Genomic DNA, 20,130 nt, shown 5'->3' on the forward strand with positions numbered 1-20,130 from the left:
ATGTTATTGTTGAAACTTGAAATAGACCTTCCTGTTCATGGTTAGTGAAAATTTAAGAATCAATTACAATAATGTATGAAAGCTAAAAATGTTTATTCTCAACAAAGTTCAAGATAGCTGCTATATCTTTTCTTAGAAAAAATTAAAGATCTATGATTACAACCAGTAAGTCACTTAACTAAAATAAGTTGACAAGAGGTCTGTTTAAACAACTGCTAAAGTTTAAGGATTAAGTGAAATGAAATAAAAGTTCAATGTGTCAATTTACGGAAGACAAAAAAGTTCTGTGGTTATATACTCTTAATTCCCCATTTAGAGGCGATACCTAATGCAAGTTACTGAGATGATAAGAATAGCACAAACAAATTAGTTGATGAATCAACACAATAGAATGCATCTGTTTTCCTCTCAACGTGCTTATTTTGGGTATCTACTTTGTAATGCTTTGTTTAGAAAATGCGCACATATCCCGCGTGCGAACACTTATTTAAAGATGTACGAAAGAAATGGTAAACATCATAGTAGCAGCTCTCTCAGCATGCTCCTATAACCCTTACAGATATGAAGACGTGATATCAATTATAATTTACACTTACATACATACATATCAACTGCTGTGTCCAAAACACATTACAAATTGCCTTAGATACACAAAGCCAAGCCACACAATTGATGGCACAGATGCTAGAAAGAAAACTTTTGATACAAACTACACTTGCAGAAATAAGGACAATGGCTTTTCAGAATACACAGAACAAACCATATCATACACTTCAGAGCATTCCCAGCCAAAAAGAAGAAGAAAAAAATAATGTAAAATGGAGTTGTGGAATGAATATCTTCCACATAGCTTTTTGCTTTCATTTTTTCTATCCTTGCTCTCCCCTGTTCTTTCCATTAATGGGGTTTCAGAGTAGTTTCCTTTGTTAGTATTTGGTCAATTCCGAATGCAAATACCCACCACGGAATGGGTTTGAATGATTCAATAAAAAATTGCAGTAGTTAGATCAAATTCTTCGAACACCACCTTCGAAAACCCTGTCAAAACTTATAGTCGTGCAAAAATGGAAATCCTTTTGGCAGTGCAGTGATTACGAATCATGAGATTCTTGGTCCATCAAAATTATCCGCAGCTTACCGCTCTCTGAGCGGAGGTTATCTACCTTATATGCAATCTACGCCGAGACAACAAAGACAAGTGTTCTTCTTCAGTGTAATGAAACACAAGATTAACGCAAAGGAAATCAAATATGTACATACTGACTCAGTCTTCAGACAAATAGAAGTCAAACAATTAACCAGAAAATTGACTTTATGACAGGTCAATGAGGAGATTACCTCCACCGAGCTGTCAGGAGAGAACCATCTCAATAGCACACCAAGATGCACTACAGCAGGAATTAGCTTGAAAAGTATAGGAGTTGTCACCTGCAGTTATGAGCTAAGAAATTACTAAATGGATTCTTCATGTAATGGTCATACTAGTATATCACTAAGTTTAAATCATTGATTCATACCAGACTAAGAGCTGTGGTCCCAAGAAGCAGAAGATAGAGTTTACCCTGAAATTAATCAAACATAAGAGATTCAGAATCCACAGGCTGGTAAAAATTCAACTTTCTATCTGTATCACCAAGTAGGGCAGGAATCTGACGTGAGTTAAACTCAGCTAGGCCTAGTTCAAGCTTGGCTTCATAAAAAATTGAACCTATTTTCTTGGTCTGCCTTCCGCTCACTGGCCACTCAAGTTTACTGAGCCAATTATGAGCCTTGTATTATTAAATATTATACACTAGATGAGTTAAGTACAAATTGTAACTTAATACTCAGTTAAAAGATAACTATCATACGAAAGACATAAATTAAAGATAGAAATAATTGCTATTATTGTCTAACAAGTATCTATAAATTGATATATCAAGCCAGCGAGCTAAAAGCTTGTTAACCAAAAATTTCAACTCATTAAGTTGCGAACTAACGAGCTACAAAAGGCTTACACTGAGATTCTAGTCAAATCACCAAGTCTGAGTTTAACAGGTATAGAAATATCATTGTTGTGTTTACACAACAAGAACATTCAGCAGAGTCTTCATTAGAAACTTTTAAGCAATTCAATACGTTATTTAGTCACAAACCTCAACTAGATGAAAATTAGAAGCACGGCTTAGAAGCACAAAAGCAAATTCTCCAATCTGTGCCATTGACATTCCAACCTATACATGCATGAATTCAGGTACCTTAATCACTGAGAGAGAAAGTGAGAGAGGGGGTGGGGGGGCTTATAACCTTCAAATTATGAAACCAAGCTTACAAGTACTGAAGTCTTGTTATTGTATCCAAATCCTTTCACCACAGAAGCAATTATGATAGTTTTTATAACTACCACCAATATAACAGATGCTACCAAAATATCAACATGGTTCCAGAGAAAATGAACATGAATCAGCATTCCAATGCTCGCTAGAAAAAGAGCAGCAAAAAAATTGCAAATAGGTTCAACCTGCAAAGAAAGTGAACAAGAATTGTTAAATTTCTTCTTCTAACTTATCCTACCACTGAGCATTCCAGTTATTCACTTAAGAGTCTCAGGTCATGAAATAATCAGCCAAATTGTCAAGTTCAATAACAACTCTGACCATATTGCACAGAAGGAAGTTCTACAAATGTGCCCTTAATAATGTTTGGTTAATAGAGGAAAAATGTAGGTGGCACATATAAAGAATACCAACAAGATGACCACCAGTGTGCATGGATATCATCAAAATTTCTACAGCACATGCTAAATTAAAAAAATATATATAGATATGTCATCCAAATTGTAAACTAAGATAAAAGAGGCAATGTGCATCATTGTGACTCATCACCTAGTGCTCCTCGTGGATAATAATACAAATATACCATTTATAATACCAATATTCAAAATCAACATGTACTTATTTGAATACACGATGTTACACCAATGCATGTCATCAGTCAATTGATATTTCTGTCTGTGTTCACACCACATGCATTTGCCACATATGAAATTTAGTCTTACTTGCTCTAGAGTATGGTGAGCATGATCAGTGGTTGCAATCATCACTCCAGCAGCAAAGGAACCTAGCTCTAGACTCAGTCCCAGCTTATCACTACTCTGAAAATATAAAGGCAATCAGATACCAAAAGTTAGTGTTTGACAAGTAACACTTTGGTAATTGAGCAACAGGACATGCATATATATTATTTGAAGACAATTTAAGATACTTAGATGCATAACTCATGCCAATATAGAAGTACCAAAGACCTTTGAACATGACAACACACATGCATACATTCATGCGCAAGTTTCTGCAGAGACACAAGAATCCATTTTGCCTTTGGCACAACATATCATTTTCTAGAGAAGCTTTAATTACAATCTAATCGTGATTCCCACCCAAGGCAGGAGGCCTTCTCAAAAGAAGATAATCCTTTCCTCTCTTTTGGGCATTCTAATGACCCATTTCATAAGTTTCATACTGAAAATTATTTTTATATATTTATGGATTCCTTGTAGCTGATCTGATTCCTCAGAACCATCATAAATCCTAGTCTAGTTGTGATGGAATCATGTAGCTACGATGTTCAGAGCAAATATGTTTTGACAAATTTAAATGATTTGAAGAATGTGTTGGTTTAGAGCTGATCATTATACCCTGTGAAAATAAGGTAAGGTAAAGCAAATAAACACAAGTACTTGAATATGTTTTCTTCTTGAAACAAATGAAAAGCAAATACTTTCAAACAGAAAAACAGAAATTCAGGCATGTGAAAAGTTAGGAATAGAACAGACCCAGGCTACAAGCAAGCAGAATGCAACTGACGCCAATTGATAGAGCTCATTGGTCTGCACAAACAAGGTTATCATTGAATTGAGAGACTAAGACACTCAACAAAAATGTACAGCCATAAGATGGAAACCAAATTATAAATTTCCAATTCAATTCCACCACCCCTGCAATTGTTGTTAAGAAGAAAAGAAGCCACCCCTACTATGGGTGAGGTAAGAAATTTTATCATTGAAGTGGGATAATAATAATCATATGAACCTGTGATGATAGGCTTATCATCAGTTTAAGAAACCACGGAAGGCAGGTGCGAGATAATATTGACAGAACAGAAAGGAATGCAATCAGTGTCACCAACCTGGATTATGAAAGGAGTATCATGCTATGTTAGATAAAAACTCTATGGTATAAGCTAAGTGTTAGAAATATCGTGTAAAACCATACATACGTCTTCACACAAGAACTTAAGCTTTTGGGTGAAGATGTGTGGATGATTTTACAGTATATTTCTAACACGATGTCATGAATCCACAAAGCATCGTTAGGTAAAGACACATGACTGGTTTTACATTATATTTCTAACAATCTTTATGTATTACTATGATAACCAGTATCACTGACCACTGAACAATTTGAAAGTCCTTACATAGTATGATAATAGCTAGTGTTACTAAGTACTAACCACATCCCTTGATAAGCATTCGGTGACCTAGCTTTGCTTATTAGCAGATTTTCAATAAAGTTCAATTTTGAATTGGTTCCACTCTGACGCACTGAATGGTGATTTATTTTAAAAAAATTCAGCTCATCACAGAGCTGACATATTCAAATGCACCCGTTACCCATTTTACATTTAATGGGATATTTTACTTAGTGCTAGAAAATAGAAATATAATGCAAAATCATTTTTGTGTCTTCAAATGAAAACTTAAGCTTTTGGAATGATTGGTTCATTTTCTTTACCCAACAGCTTATCAGCTTATGCAATATCATGAAACAACCAGGGTGAAGAAACCACACATATAGTTTCACATAATATTTCTATACTTATAGTTTCACATAATATTTCTATACATAAGTCCTTTACTACTTAAAAAAAATGGCAACCTAAGTATCTATTTTCTAACTTTAGATGATTGATTTATTGGATGTAACTTTATTGTTTGACTGCTGCAGCAATTCTAGGGATGACAAGACTGTACGCATCTAAGGATATTGTCAAGTCAGGGCGGGACTCATAGTACCTATCTCACAAATACCTATACAATGATATAAAATATTTTATGCTATGTAGATTATGATTTTTTTTATCACTTTGGGATGATGTAATTTTTTTTTCTTCATTATTTCGTGATATATTTTATAGAAATGAAGCCATAATGACAAAAGTTAATACAATACATATAAAATTTATATTGATTATTATAATATATAAATAACTTGATAAATATATTATTAAACTTGATATAGTATTTGTAATATAGTTTTAATTTAGTCAAAATTTTAAACGAATAAATAAATTTATATTATATGATGGTAATGTTTATAATGCTACATTATATTAATGGTGTTATATTTTTCTTACGATTTTTGAATTCATAAATATTTGTGGATATTCATGGATACCACTAATAAAAATGGGGGCGTGCTGCCCTCACCCGTCACGCACAACACCCACCCTATTGCCATTCCTACATGTGTTCCTTTATTAATTTTGAGAACATCTATTTTGGTTGCACTTTGATATTTATTTCACCTTTCATCCTTTAATCTTCATGTTTATCTAGATTTACCACTTCTACCTTTTTGTCTTTGATTTTGATTGTGAAACACAAATATGGATATTATGCATACTTTTAAACATATAATTTACGCATAACTTTTATGAAAAACAGAAATCTTCTCTTGAGACAAAAAATGCATGACTTCGTCTTAATTTTTCTCAGGGCAAGTGAGAATGAGAAGAATAAGCTACAAAAAATGGTCGTGTAAAAGAAATATCAGTATAAACAAAAAGCTCCCGAGGTTCTACACTTACAACTTTGCCATTGATAAAACTCCTTGAAAAACACCTGAGGTGCCACCTAGAACTGGAAGCAGTGCAAAAAGCAATCCAACAGTACAATCCTTCAAGGAAAATTAAATTCACAAGATTTAAACAAGTATTTGAGAAAGAACTTGTTGTACATATCAGCAAATAGCGAATAAAGAAAAATATAGGTCATAACAAAGCAGGGAAAAAATCACTCTCAAGCAAGCAACTACTGACTAAGTACCTGCAAAATAAGGGTCCCAATCGTGACCTGTCCATGAAGGGCATTAGTAGTGTTCTTTTCCATCAAAAACTTCAATACCTGAACCCAAAACAAAAACAAAATAATGATTATGGGCCTGAAAGTTCATGAGACTGGTCTGCACTTTACAAATGGGATGAAATCAGATTGGTAATGTTGTTTTACCACTGCTGTTGATGAAATAGAAAGGAAAGCACCAACAAAAACCCCTTCTGAAGCTTTACCACCACATAACTGCAAATAGTTTCCAATCATAGCTGCAGCATTCAGAATATGGTCCACTAGTTTTTTTTTTTTTGATAATCAAATTATTTAGGAGATAACAGATCAAGAAAAAGAAACTAAATGAACACATAGTTTCTCCCATTTTGATTAAATTACTAATGTACATTACGTTACTACCATTTAACATTTGAATTTAAGAAATACGAGTATTGAGTACATATATTTAACAAGCAGTCTAAATTGGAAATTAGTAGGATGAATCTTAGCATTTGGTCTGGAAAATCTGTATTTCTTTGTCTTCACAAATGACAAGAGAGCCAAATTATGCAATAAATAGATGAGATAGCAGCCAAGTTAGATTAATCTCATATAGCATGAATGTCCACAAAGGGCAACTACATGATCGAAAGGTTGCTTGTTCGCAATTTAAGTTCCACATTAAGCTAAATGAAATAAGAATAAAACAAAAAAAACTCAAAAATAGAACGAATCACAAGTACAAAAACATACCGATACAGTAACTCCACACATGCACATAAATAGAAAAATCTGAAGTAGGCCTCCAAGAACAGCAACATATCGAACAACTCGAAGCTGTAATCGTATAAGTACAGAGTGGGGTAATCAAGTTAATCAAAGCTAAGTGCAACATAAACATAATAAAAAGAAAAATGAGAAGAAAACAGAAAACAAGCCAACCTTTGTCATAGTGAACTCCAGGCCCAATGCAAACAGAAGAAATATTACACCAAATTGAGCCACTGTTTCAACCTACATATTTGAACAAATTGCTGGGATAAATAAACCTACATTCTCTCAAATCCCAACAGGCCTAACAATGTTAGGATAAGTTAAATTTGAATGGGATAGTCACTCCCATCAAGACATTGCAGAATGACACTCCACCTCATTTTAGCATAGGTAACGTGTGCCTATGCCCTAACCATTTTTCAAGCGCAAAGTATACATGAGGAGGTGCAATAGGAGATTAGAGACATATAATCATTCTTATGTTAGGTCTTTATCTTAGAGCTTAAGTTTTTGGTATTAGTGAAATATTTGTTAGCACTCCTAAACATCAGGAATTGTTGTTGTTTTCTGATTTCTCATTATTTTCTTTTGAACAAGTAGTTTCCTAATTTAACGAGGACCTTCCTATTCTGATATATATATTGTATATGCCTTATGGCTATCCTGTACGAAATATAATTAGTAGCCACATGCTTTTTATAGGACAAAACCCCCTACAAGAATCTCCTGTAGAACCTAAGGATTCTTATGAATTGGCATCAAAGCTGCCATCTCGGATGCCCCCCTACGAGCAAGATCAGCCAATGGTTTTGGACAAGGCTGCAGATAATCAACTGGACATCATCGAAGTTAAGCTTGATAATAAAATAGAAGAGTTAACGATGCTAACATCTTGATCAATTTGTGATTCACTGATTCAAACAGGAAGTGGGTGATGCAAGCTCTAATCAGAAAAGGCAATCCTTGGAACAGGGTTTCATACTTGTGTATATATATTTTTTCCTACATAATCTTTGATAAAACTACTACTTATGCCTTTTCGCAAGTATAAAAAAAATTACAAAAATAAAATCCAACTGAGTGAACTTTAAAAGTAGACTTAAAAAAGGAAAGAAAGTTTTCTTTTGGATAAAAGAAGAAATATTGTCACAGCAATTGATTTCTGTTTTCAGATACCTGCACCATTTCGCTGATGAAGTTAAAACCACCAGGTCCAATTATGGAGCCAGCTAGAAGATATCCAGTAATGACCTGCCAAATTATACTTTTAGGTGATGCTACAAAAGATTTAACAAAAATTATCGAGAATGAAGCTTAGAACAAGAATGTTCAGACCGGTTGTCCAGCAAAAGCAAATGAAACACCGCCACAAGTTGCCGAAACAATAGCAACTACCAGGTCTGAAATCAACCTACATGGCAATAATGACAGAAGTTCCCCTTAGTTATATAATCCATCTTATGCTGAAAACAAAAGCATGCAAAATAAGTTTACCCTTTACCGTAAGTCTAGCTGCAGCACCGGATACTTGGATTTGAAGTTAGAAATGATAAAGACATTGTCCTGAAAGAAAATGCACAATTTATATAGTTGGAATTTGAAAAGTTGAACTGAATATCAGCTAAAAGAACCAACCTAGCATCGAGCCGTCTCACCTTTCGATCTATCAACATTGGGGTTTCCTCACCTCTATTAAATGCATGGTGAAATGAACTGTAAGTTAAGAGAAAAATGCTAGATTGTAAATGATACAAAAAAAATATTTGTGTTAAATGCACCATATTAGACAACCAATTCAAATATTAGGCAAAACTCGAAATTATTACTGCTCATCTTTTGTGTCATTCTTGTTTTGCTTGACTCTGGCCACAGTTTCCAGAACAGCCTAATCCAAGAACAAAGCAAGAAGACTAAATCAGCATACTAAACACTCAGAACTATGTAATACAATTCTGGAACAAAACCAGAGTGACCACTAAGTAAAAGCTTGATCCTCGAAACTCAGTGAGGTGAAACCTTACATTATTACAAAAATGCAATTCAATTGTGCCGATAAATTTACTTTCTCTGATTAAACCAAACTAGTATGCCATCATTTTAAATATGAAGGGTTAAAGTAGCAAACCAACCTGTTGTTCTGCTACACTATTGTTGAAGCTTCCCGCATCAGCTGCTGCTGGTAAGAAAGTCAAACGAAGTACAAGCTAAACGTTAAAAGTAGGTTTTCGAATTTTCATTTCGATATCCTATTTTCGAAAACCAAGAGCATGCATTTTGAGAAAACACTTCATGTTTTACATTTTCAAATAATTTCCAGTACAAATCTTCAAAGTAAAATAAAAATGCAGCATTTCTATAAACAGAAAATTAAAACAGAACATTTTAAAATCAAATAGGCTCCATAAGATGCAATGCAACACAATGATTGTTTGTTGTAGTAACATATGAATCTCCCATTCAATTTGGCAATGTTTACAGATCACGAATCGGGATCGATAAATTCCAACTAGTTCAATCAAACCACAACAACACGCATCATTCACAATCACCACAAATAGAAACCACAATTCAATTAGCTAATTGCAATGAAGGAAGCAAGAAATGCAAAATTGAATTCGAGAGCAGAAGAATCAAAGACGCACCTTCGTTCTGGTCGTTCTCGGTGAACTCGTGCTCGAGAGCTCGATCAATCATGTCGGCGAAGCTGCTGGGTCTAGAGAGCGAGACATTGGACTCGGTGGCGTTGGCGAGTTCAACCCGATCGAACTCGGTGGGTCTGATAGCGAGCGAGGAAGAAGGTAGCAACAGCAGCAGCAGAAGAAGAAGAGAGTGGAAGAGAAGGAGCACAACAGGCACCGACACTGTTCCTCTCAACATTGCCACGGCGGCGCAGCAAGCAGTGGTGGTTCGGACGGCGGTAACCGTTCGCCGGCGTTAAGTAACGGTGGCGTTAGGGAGAGAGAGAGAGAGTGAGGCAGTTGAGGAGTGAGAAGAAGGAGGACCAGGGAAGACAGGTGGTGGTGATGGGTCAAGTTGTGGTCGTTCATTCATTATTATTATTTTTGATTATTTGTTTATTATTTTATTGTGGATTTCATTTCTTGTAGTTTTGATGACGGTGGTGCCTTTGTCTTCACTTCCTTTGCACTTTCTTTCAAGTAACATACATCCATCATTTTTATTTTATGCTTTTCTAAATAAATAAAAAATTGTTTAAATAGAAGTTAGTTCGTCTTCCGAATGATTATTCAAGTGGTAAGAGCTATAGAACATATAGGTTGAGTGGAGAGATCCAGAGATCGATCATTAGAAAATGTAATTTATTTTTTCGGTGTACAAAAAAAAATAGAAGTTAGTCTGCTTATATCAATTTAGATATGGATTTTTATGTATTCGTAAATTTAGGTTTGTTTGTTTGGTTGTGAATATAATTAGAGAAGAGAGAAGATGAATAGAGACAAATGGTAAAAAATAGAGTAAATTTTATAAGTTATTTGGTACGATAGAGAAAGAAGCAGTTATTAAATTTGAACTGGTTATCGACTCGATTAATATACTGGATTAATAGGTCACTAGTTGGACTAGTGGATCAATGGTTGTACCAATTGGCTCGATATATATATTAAAATATTCTAAAAGGATGAACTAAGCTAATATTTTTAAACAAATTCATACTCCAAATTTAAAATAAAAATACATAATACCATAAAATCTATGATTTAAAAACCATTAAACTTCCACAGATTTTGCCCATAACTAGTGTTTTCTTACCCGCGCGTTGCACGAGGAATATGTCTATCGTATTTGATACATCAATTAATACCTTGATTATTAAAAATATATTAAACAACGGATGAAATAAGTTAGAAATCCTAAGCAAAGTGGACATAAAGATTTCTCTTCTAAGCCTCATCCAGATCAACAGGAACTCGTTTCACATTCTTTGTGAATATGAAGACAATAACACAAAGCATAGACATAAGGAATTGCCAACATATTAAACAATAGATGAAATAGAAGAGTCTGAAATGCTAAGCAAAGTGGTCAAAAAGTCTTAAATTGTAACCCTTGTTGCATAGATTGAAATTTGTGCAATTGATTAACTAATAAAAAGATTGGTTAACAAAATCTCAAATATTGCAAAACATATAAGGGGATGATTTAATAACTAAAGAGACTTTATAGCATAACTTGGGTGCAAGAAGATATATGTAGCCTATCTTCCCACTTTATATAAAACTATTATTTGATACAAATAGAAAAATAACTAAAGAATAAAAAAATTGAAAGTAAGTCTCTATTCAAGTGAAGAACTTAATATATATTACAAAATATTTCTCTTCTACGGACAATTCCCTTCTCAAAGCAAAAACTCCCTAAACTCTATATTAAAGCCTCATCTACCTCCAACAATGACAAACATATGGATTATTATTCTGGACTAAACTGGCTTGGAAACAAATTGAGAAATTTACAATAGACTGAAAAATTGATCAAGGTCCCGTTTGGAAAAACAGCTTAATTAAGCACTTATGGTCATAAGCGCTTATGACATAAGCGCTTATTCATAAGCTATTTTTAAAAAATTATTGAAATAAATTAAAAATAAGTTGTATATAAGCATAAGCTGTTTTTCATAAGCTATCCTCAGTAGCTTATGAAAATAAGCTTAAAATAACTTATGGCAGGTCATAAGCTGTTTGCATAAGCCCTCACAAACACTGACATAAGAGCTTATGCTGTCAGATAAGCTCAAATAAACTCTTCCAAACTGGGCCCAAGTTGCCAAAATATATAATATAATGGGATTATGATAACATTGAAATGCTAATATAAATAGCATAGCAAAGTTTGAGTAGGTAAGAGTCTTAATCTTTCTATCCGTCTTTCCAAAGTCCTTTCCCTCTTTTCAAAAAAACTATTATCTATACAAATATAAACATAGCAAAATGAAAAAAATAATGAAACTTGTAAGACTCTACTCAAGTGAGAAGCTTAAAATACATTACACAATATTCCTCTTCTAATAACGGACAACTTCCTTGTTGAAGCAATCACTCCCCCTCCTCTGGATTCTCTCTAAACTCTATATTAACATCACCATTTTTCTCCTCAAATTAATGTTTATCCTCTGAATAATCTAACTACTATTCAGTAAAAACTTTGAAGAAAACAACAACACATCCATTAAATTGGCTTAGATCTCCAAATCACAATCTTGGCGGATTTTTTTAATTAGTAGAGTATGACCTACATCACCAAACTTCATTTTCTATAACCAATAAATATGTGTGTATGTCCATGACCTGTTTTTTGGCACCGTTTCCACATGTTAATGGATTCCCACCCATTTGATTGTTTATTTATGTCTATCATATGATATTAATCTAATGTGTCACAAAGGTTGCGCGTATTCAATAGTCAAAGTGATGCTATGCAAAACATAGATTGATAGGAAGTTGGTCCTAATCTGAATGGCTATAGGGGAATAGAATAGAATATTGGCTCATGCTTCAATAAACAAAATGTATGTAATGAAAATCTTGTCGACCAAAAATTGTAAGTTTGTAAAACCAACCGATTGAAATTTGTGGATCATACATAAGGGAGCTCAATCATTCTTTACATGAAATAATGAAATAATAACACTGAAATTATAGGTACTCACTGTGTAAATGCTCAAAGAGTGTTCCGTTAGGGGGAGAAGTGCTGTGAAACACCACATTCAATAACTGTTCATGCTTTATCATGAATTTATACTGACCTTTTATGTCATTCAATGGCCACCCGTGTACTCCTTCCATACATCTTTCACAAATATCTGAAAAATCAAAAGCTCCCCTAATCAGCACACAAAAAAACCCATCAAGCAAAAACAAACATAGGGAAAAAGCTTTGCAAATAGGTCCAAGAAGAAAATGAAAAAAAAAACATATATGACAAAGAGAAAACTAAACACCAGACCCTAAAAATGCAAAAATTCAAAGAAGAACACAATCTTGGTTTTGTTGCTGGTTGTTTTGCATGTTTATTTGTTTAAAAATCGGTTTCAAGATTTGTTACGGAAATAAATGTTAGGTGAAGAAAAAGTTTATTTTTAGAGTATTAATTAAATTTTATGGTATTTTTATTTAATTTTCGGATTTTTATTTAATTCAGAATTTTATGAGTTTTTATTGTGATTTGGTAGATTTTGATAGTTTATATTAATTAATTTGATATGGTATTTTTATTAATTTTTTATTTAATCTAGGTAAATCTTAGATAATTAGGGCAATACGATAAAAAATCGGTACTAATTAAAGATAGATAAAAACTATCAAAATCTAACAAATAACAATAAAAACAAAAAATATATGCTTTTTTTCACCGATTTTTTTTTCTTTTTTTTTTAAATGTTTATAATATCAAATGAGAATTAATCTGTGAGTGACACCTCATCAAATTGGCCTAAGAATTAATCTGGGAGTTACACCTCATCAAATTACCCTGATGGAAGTTCTTCTTTTCTAATATAATGATATTGATTGAGGAGGAGATGACTGATGCAGTATCTTAGATAATTAGGAAAAATATTTTAAATTTTAATGGATTATAATCTCAACATTACATTTTTTCTTTCTATATTGTGGATCATGAGAAAGAATAAAAGGAGAAATCACAGGATTCTTGTAAATATGTAGTAAATTAGGCGTGAGACTTTTCCTAATTTAAAGAGATAGTAAAAACGGTTACAAAATTTTTTTTGGAAATAAATTTAGTAAGGAGTAATCTAGGTAAATCTTAGATAATTAGGGCAAATCTTTTAAAATTCGGTTTCAAGATAAAATAACACAACATAAGATAATCTATCAAGTGGAATGGCACATGAACCATGCTAAACTTATTGAAATTAGAAATAAAGTTAAAAATATAATAAAAAATGGAACAATAAAATTAAAATTGATAGTCAATGGTTAAATACCAATTTGCTATTTAACTTTTGTTTGAGTAGTTTTTTGGTACCTATTTTAATATTCAGATTATATATCTCATAAGCACAATCAATTTACTTTTTATGGCCTTAGTATGATTGACATACCTTAACTGATAAAAATATCTATAAAAATGTCAATATAAGGATGAAAGATTAAGATTCTCAAGAAATTCTGAGTTGAATAAACTGAAATGACAAATTGAAATATAGAAATCATGATAATGACATAATTTAATTGACCTACAGTAGATAGGCTTAGTTTCATGATTCCAACGTGTATGTACTCAATTAAGTAGCATAATAATAATTTTATTGGACATTAAAAAAAATTAACGGTGTTGTTTCAAATAAAATTACTAAATGCTATGTAACACCATTAAGTGTATTAAAAAATTGAAACTGATGTCAATTAATAGGTAGGGGTTGTGCACAAGTATGAATGTGCAAATGATTTGATTAAATTAAAACGTAGGAGAGTTAGCAAAGTGATGGAATCTCAAAGGGATTTTGGTGAAGCTTACAATTGAATAATAAACGTACATAAATTAATATTTTTTAATGGTTTTAGACATATGCTTTAAGTACTAACTTGCCATTACCTCTTTTTTTTTATAGGCAAATATTAGTGGTTAGTTGTTAGTAATTACAAATGTTCCTTCTCAGGGTTCGAATCCTAGACATCCATCTCCACTACCTCTATTATGAGAGTAACTTTTTAACTTCTCTATTTATGCTCATCCTCGTGTCTCTTTGTTTTGTTTTAACTAAAGACTATTAATGTGTAGGGGTTGTCCACAAGTATTAATGTGCAAATGATTTGATTAAATGAAAACGTAGGGCGTTAGCAAAGTGATGAAATCCCAAGGGAATTTTAGGGAAGCTTACAATTGAATAATGAAGGTACATAAATTAATATATTTTAATATATTTTTAGAAATATTCTTACTAACTTGCCACTACCTCTCTCTTATGAGAGTAACTTTTTAAATTCTCTATTTCTACCTACCCATGTGTCTCTTTATTTTTGTTTTAACTAAAGATTGTGTAACACCATTAAGTATATTAAAAAAAAAAAACCGATGTCAATTAATACGTAGGGGTTGTGCATAAGTATTGATGTGCAAATGATTTGATTAAATTAAAACATAAGGGAGTTAGCAAAGTGATGGAATACAAAGTGGTTTTTAGTGATTTTTTTTCTTAAAATAGTGAAACTTACAATTGAATAATAAAGGTACTTAAATTAATAAATTAATATTTTTTAATATCATTTTAGAAATGTTCTTCAAGTACTAAGTTGCCACTAACTCTATTATGAGAGTGACTTTTTAATTTCTCTATTTCTGCCCACCCATGTGTCTTTTCTACTTTATATATAGTCATTGTTAGAAAATCAACATTTGGCATCTCAGATTTATAAACCATTTCATAAACTATGTACACTATTTTTAAGCATAGGAGATGGAAATGCAGGTAAGCAGATAGAAGATGAAACAATCATGGACATCCCTTAGAAATTTTTGGTCTCACATTCAGGTGATCCAATGGCTTCTATTGTCAAGTCTACTTATCTATCTTTCCTTCAAAACTACAAAGATCCAATTTTTTCAACATCGTGCTATTTTAGCTCCTACTAATGAGATTGTTGATAGTTTGAACGAATACATGATATCATTGTTTCTTGGAAAAGAGAAAACTTATTTGAGTGTTGATAACACATGTTTATCATGCAACAATTATGAGATCCCAGATTATATCCACACACCGGAGTTTTTAAACACAATAAACTCTTCGGGTTTGCCCATGCACACTCTTTTGTCATGAGAATAAATAAAAGTCAAGGACAGTCTTTAAAAAGGGTGAGGTTATATTTTCCAAAACTGGTGTTTTCACATGGCCAGTTATATGTAGCATTCTCTAGAGTCATTCATCGTAAAAGATTAAGAATTCTCATTTGCGATGGTGATGACATCAATTCTCATAGTACTTCAAATGTAGTTTACAAAGAGATATTTCGCAAGGTCATATGAAGAACATATTTTTACAAAAAATGTGAAATACTACACACTCAGTTTTATTCTCAATGAAATAATGTCAATTGCAAAAAAATAACACATATTCTTAGCACATACATGTTACTTCAACTCCCCGTGATAGACTATTCAATGGATATAAAAATAATATTAATCTAGCATTTAAAACAACAAGCACAAAAGATAAAAACAAAATAACAACTCAAAAAAACAAAAAACAAAAAACAAACATTTGATAAAATGAAAAAAGAAAATTTAATAATTTATAGTCTAAGATATATTACTTTCAAGAAAATAGTCTAAAATAAATTTATATCTTTTAATCAACAAAATATATTTTAAAAAAGACATATTTAAACCAAAAAAACACACAACAACTAAAAGTGAATATCCCCGTGCATTGCACGGGTTAAAAGTACTAGTTCAGTTATAAATGGAGAGGAGAAATTTCTGCACCAAAAATTTATTACCAAAACAAATCTATGTTGGCTAATTTAAAAATTTTAAATATGAGAAACTTTTTCATAAAATATTAAAATCTTTTTTTTAACTTTAGAGATTTCTTTATGTATATGTAACGTGAGATTTTATTGTATATAAAGAGTATCATTATATTTTTTAAACAATCATTATATTCTAAACTAATTGATTGATATTATGTTAAATTTCAAATAAAATCAAATGGGATACCAACCGAATGCATTCAGTTACAAATGGAGAGGAGAAATTTCTGCACCTAAAATTTATTACCAAAACAAATCTATGTTGGCTAATTTGAAATCTATGCAAAATTATTTTTGTCGGTTTAAGGTTCGTAAATTTTGTACAAAGTCTGATATATTGCTATTTTATGACTTCAAATAAACAAAATGATGTCATATTTTATGATTTATCTTTCACAACCCTAATTTGTGCTACTATCACATTCTTTTTTTCCCATGATTAATATGTGTTTATCATATGCTTTATTATAATTGTTCTTACATTCTTAGAATCTTAATTTTTTTTTATAACTAGTGTTTTTTACCCGCGCGTTGCACGGGAAATATGACTATTGTATTTGATACATTAATTAATACTTTGATTATTAAAATATATTAAACAACGAATGAAATAGAAAAGTCAGAATTGATGAGTAAAGTGGACATAAAGACTTATCTTCTAAGCCCGATTGAGACCAAGAGGAACTCGTTTCACATTCTTCGTAAATATGAAGACGATAACACAAATCATAGATATAAGGAATTATCAACATATTAATCTTAAAAAAAATTAATGTGATAGTAGCACAAATTAGAATTGTGTAAGATATATCATGAAGTATAACATTATTATGTTTATTCCAACTAAGTAGGGATGACAATGGGTAGGTACTATAGTATCATCTCCATACCCGCGTTTTTAAAAATTACATGTACTCGTCTCCATACTCACGTGGGTAGCAACTCGAAGCTCCCCACCTTTAGACAATTCAATGTCATTACAGGAAGCTATCAATCTTTGCCAAAATCTAAATCTATGGATGACAATGAGTCTCAAAATCATAGGGTACCCACAAAAAATACCCACTATGGGTATGGTAAAAAACCGCTAAATGGGTACGAGGTTGAGTATAGATAATTACCCGCAAAAAATAGTGGGTATGAGTGCGGGTATGGGCACTATAGTACCCAACTGGCCCATATCCGCACACTATGTTATTATTATTATTATTATTATTATTATTATTATTATTATTATTATTATTATTATTATTTGGGAATATATTAAAAAATTAAATTAAGCTATAGCTTTCAAACTCACTCTTTTTAAAAAAAAAGTTTGGGATATATTAATTAATACTCTAAAAATAAATTAAGATAAAATCAAGAAATAAACCACCTAAATCCTAATCAAATCTAAAATTTAAAAATGTATTTTTTTACTCTAAAAATAAATCAAAAATAAATTAAGATAAAATCAAGAAATATACAATATAAATCCTAATCAAATCTAAAATTTTAAAATGTATTTTTTTATGAGAATTAATCTGAGAATGACACGTGTTATTTTTTTTTTCCAATTAGTGAATATTCTGCACCCTAGAAGATTTTCTTTTCCTCAATCCTTTTGCTTTTGATTAAGAAGAGAAAAGCAGGAATCCTTAAAGCATATGACATCTTACAATTAGTTGAAGAACAAAATCAATTCATGAAGAAGATTGAAACAGAAACCCAAAATGAAGTCTTGAAGAATAAAATACCCTCCTTCACCAATTTGAAAGGACTGTGGTGAAAGAATTGTATTTAGTGTATTTGTGAATCTTGGGGTGGAACCCTTGTGAAACAAAAAATCAAATGCACATTTCAGTCAAGAGAAACAAAAAATGGTGTATTGCCCCATATGTGCGCACCCCAACAAATTATCTATATATGTGAGAAAAAAACAAAATAATTCTCCCACCCAAAATAATTGTGGTTACTTCACCAATAAACTTATACTAACAATCAATTTAAATTGAACTTAAGGAAATATATAGAGCAAAGTAAGATAAGTCACCCAATTGGCATACTAAAACATGAGTACATGCAAAACTAATGAGTTTGAGGAAAACATGAACCAACCTTAAGAATGGGCTAAACATACTCATGAAGATTAAATGTGAGCTATTCATATGCTTTCATCAATTTGACTGACATGTGCATCATTAAAAAAAATAGTAAGTTGTGCATCATTCACATACAGTGCAAATAGTATGCTTATACACACAGCTCAAACATGAAGAATAAAAACGGGTAAAATTTGAGAAATGAATATAAATTCAGGCTATCATAAGTTTCGTAAATTTCTATAAATTATACCAAAATCTGGTTTAGAATGGTTTCACACGCATGGATTTCTACAAACTATACTAAAATCTGGTTTAAAAAAATACAAAAGGGGAAGAAGAACAATAGAAAAAACATTACATCGGAATCAAAACATTACGACTTCAACAATGATTCGTCAAAGGGTCTATGCAAAAATTTGTAAACTTTTGGATCAAAACACACAAAATATGTGAAATTTAAGAATCCAGGATTGAATTACGAACAAAGGATAAACTGAAATGACACAAACCATCAATCACAACATGATAAACTCTTCTTCACGTAACATCATCTTACGACATACCTCTGTCCTGATCGCGACATGTGGCAGAGGTAGAAATAACAGCTATAAAATCTATGCGTGTCCATGGTAGCTTTGTGGACCCTCAGCACCAAATCAACTCCCTTTTCTTAGAATTAGCATTAAATAAATAATAAGATAAATTAAGATAAAATCAAGAAATAAACAACGTAAATCATAATCAAATCTAAACTTTAAAAATGTACTAAATAAAGATAGATAAAAACTACCAAAATCTAGCAAATCACAATAAAAAACTCATAAAATCCTAAATTAAATAAAAATATGAAAATTAAATAAAAATACCATAAAAATTCATTTATACTCTAAAAGTAACTCAAAAATAAAATAAAAAATTTCATGAAATTAAAATTAAAAATAAACAATAAATAAGGATAGATAAAAACTATCAAAATCTAGCAAATCACAATAAAAACTCATAAAATCCTGCATTAATTAAAAATCCGAAAATTCAATAAAAATTAATTATTATACTCTATAAATAAATGTAAAATAAAATAAAATATTTCTTGGAAGTAAAATTAAATAAATAATAATATAAAATTAATAAATAAACAACCTAAATCCTAATCAAATCTAAAATTTAAAAAGGTACTAAATAAAGATTGATAAAAATACCAAGTCTGGCAAATCACAATAAAAACTCATTAAATCCTGAATTAATTAAAAATCCGAAAATTTAAGAAAAATTAATTAATTAATTAATATACTCTAAAAGTAAATCTAAAATAAAATATAGTATTTCCTGGATTTAAAATAAAATAAATAATAAGATAAATTAAAATAAAATTAAGAAATAAACAACCTAAATCCCAATCAAATATAATATTAAAAAAGGTATTAAATAAAGTTGCATAAAAACTAACAAAATCTAGCAAATCACAATAAAAACTCATAAAATCCTGAATTAATAAAAAATTCGAAAATTCAATAAAAATTAATCAATATATTCTAAAAATAAATTTAAAATAAATTAAAAGACCAAATCTTATCTTTTAAAATAATATCAATCAATTATTTTAGAATACATAAAATTAAAACATATATCAATTGAAAATTATATCTTCTAAAATAATATCAATTAATTAGGTTAG

General features: G+C 31.1%; 1 protein-coding gene across 4 annotated transcripts; it reads right to left on the reverse strand.

Annotated features, from left to right (window-relative positions):
* Window positions 1–575: 575 nt before the first annotated feature.
* On the reverse strand, window positions 576–9,897 carry LOC130717726 (K(+) efflux antiporter 6). Of its 4 annotated transcripts, none has more exons than XM_057568068.1 (20): window positions 9,499–9,897; window positions 8,986–9,032; window positions 8,683–8,741; window positions 8,512–8,545; window positions 8,358–8,419; window positions 8,192–8,267; window positions 8,033–8,107; window positions 7,025–7,096; window positions 6,836–6,919; window positions 6,266–6,334; window positions 6,083–6,160; window positions 5,845–5,933; window positions 4,068–4,164; window positions 3,812–3,865; window positions 3,038–3,133; window positions 2,312–2,500; window positions 2,136–2,213; window positions 1,518–1,562; window positions 1,339–1,428; window positions 576–1,175 (listed from the first exon to the last, which is right to left on the reverse strand). In XM_057568068.1, the coding sequence occupies exons 1-20, from the start codon at window positions 9,731–9,733 to the stop codon at window positions 1,092–1,094; spliced, it is 1,713 nt and encodes a 570-aa protein (XP_057424051.1). In that variant the 5' UTR covers window positions 9,734–9,897; the 3' UTR covers window positions 576–1,091. The 4 variants fall into 4 exon arrangements, with proteins under 4 accessions (XP_057424051.1, XP_057424052.1, XP_057424050.1 ...); XM_057568069.1 differs by having other exon boundaries at window positions 8,986–9,029; window positions 9,499–9,896; XM_057568067.1 differs by having other exon boundaries at window positions 8,512–8,569; window positions 8,986–9,029; window positions 9,499–9,896.
* Window positions 9,898–20,130: the final 10,233 nt, after the last annotated feature.

The sequence above is a fragment of the Lotus japonicus genome, chromosome 5 (assembly GCF_012489685.1).
Source record: "Lotus japonicus ecotype B-129 chromosome 5, LjGifu_v1.2".
NCBI classification, from domain to species: Eukaryota; Viridiplantae; Streptophyta; class Magnoliopsida; order Fabales; family Fabaceae; genus Lotus; species Lotus japonicus.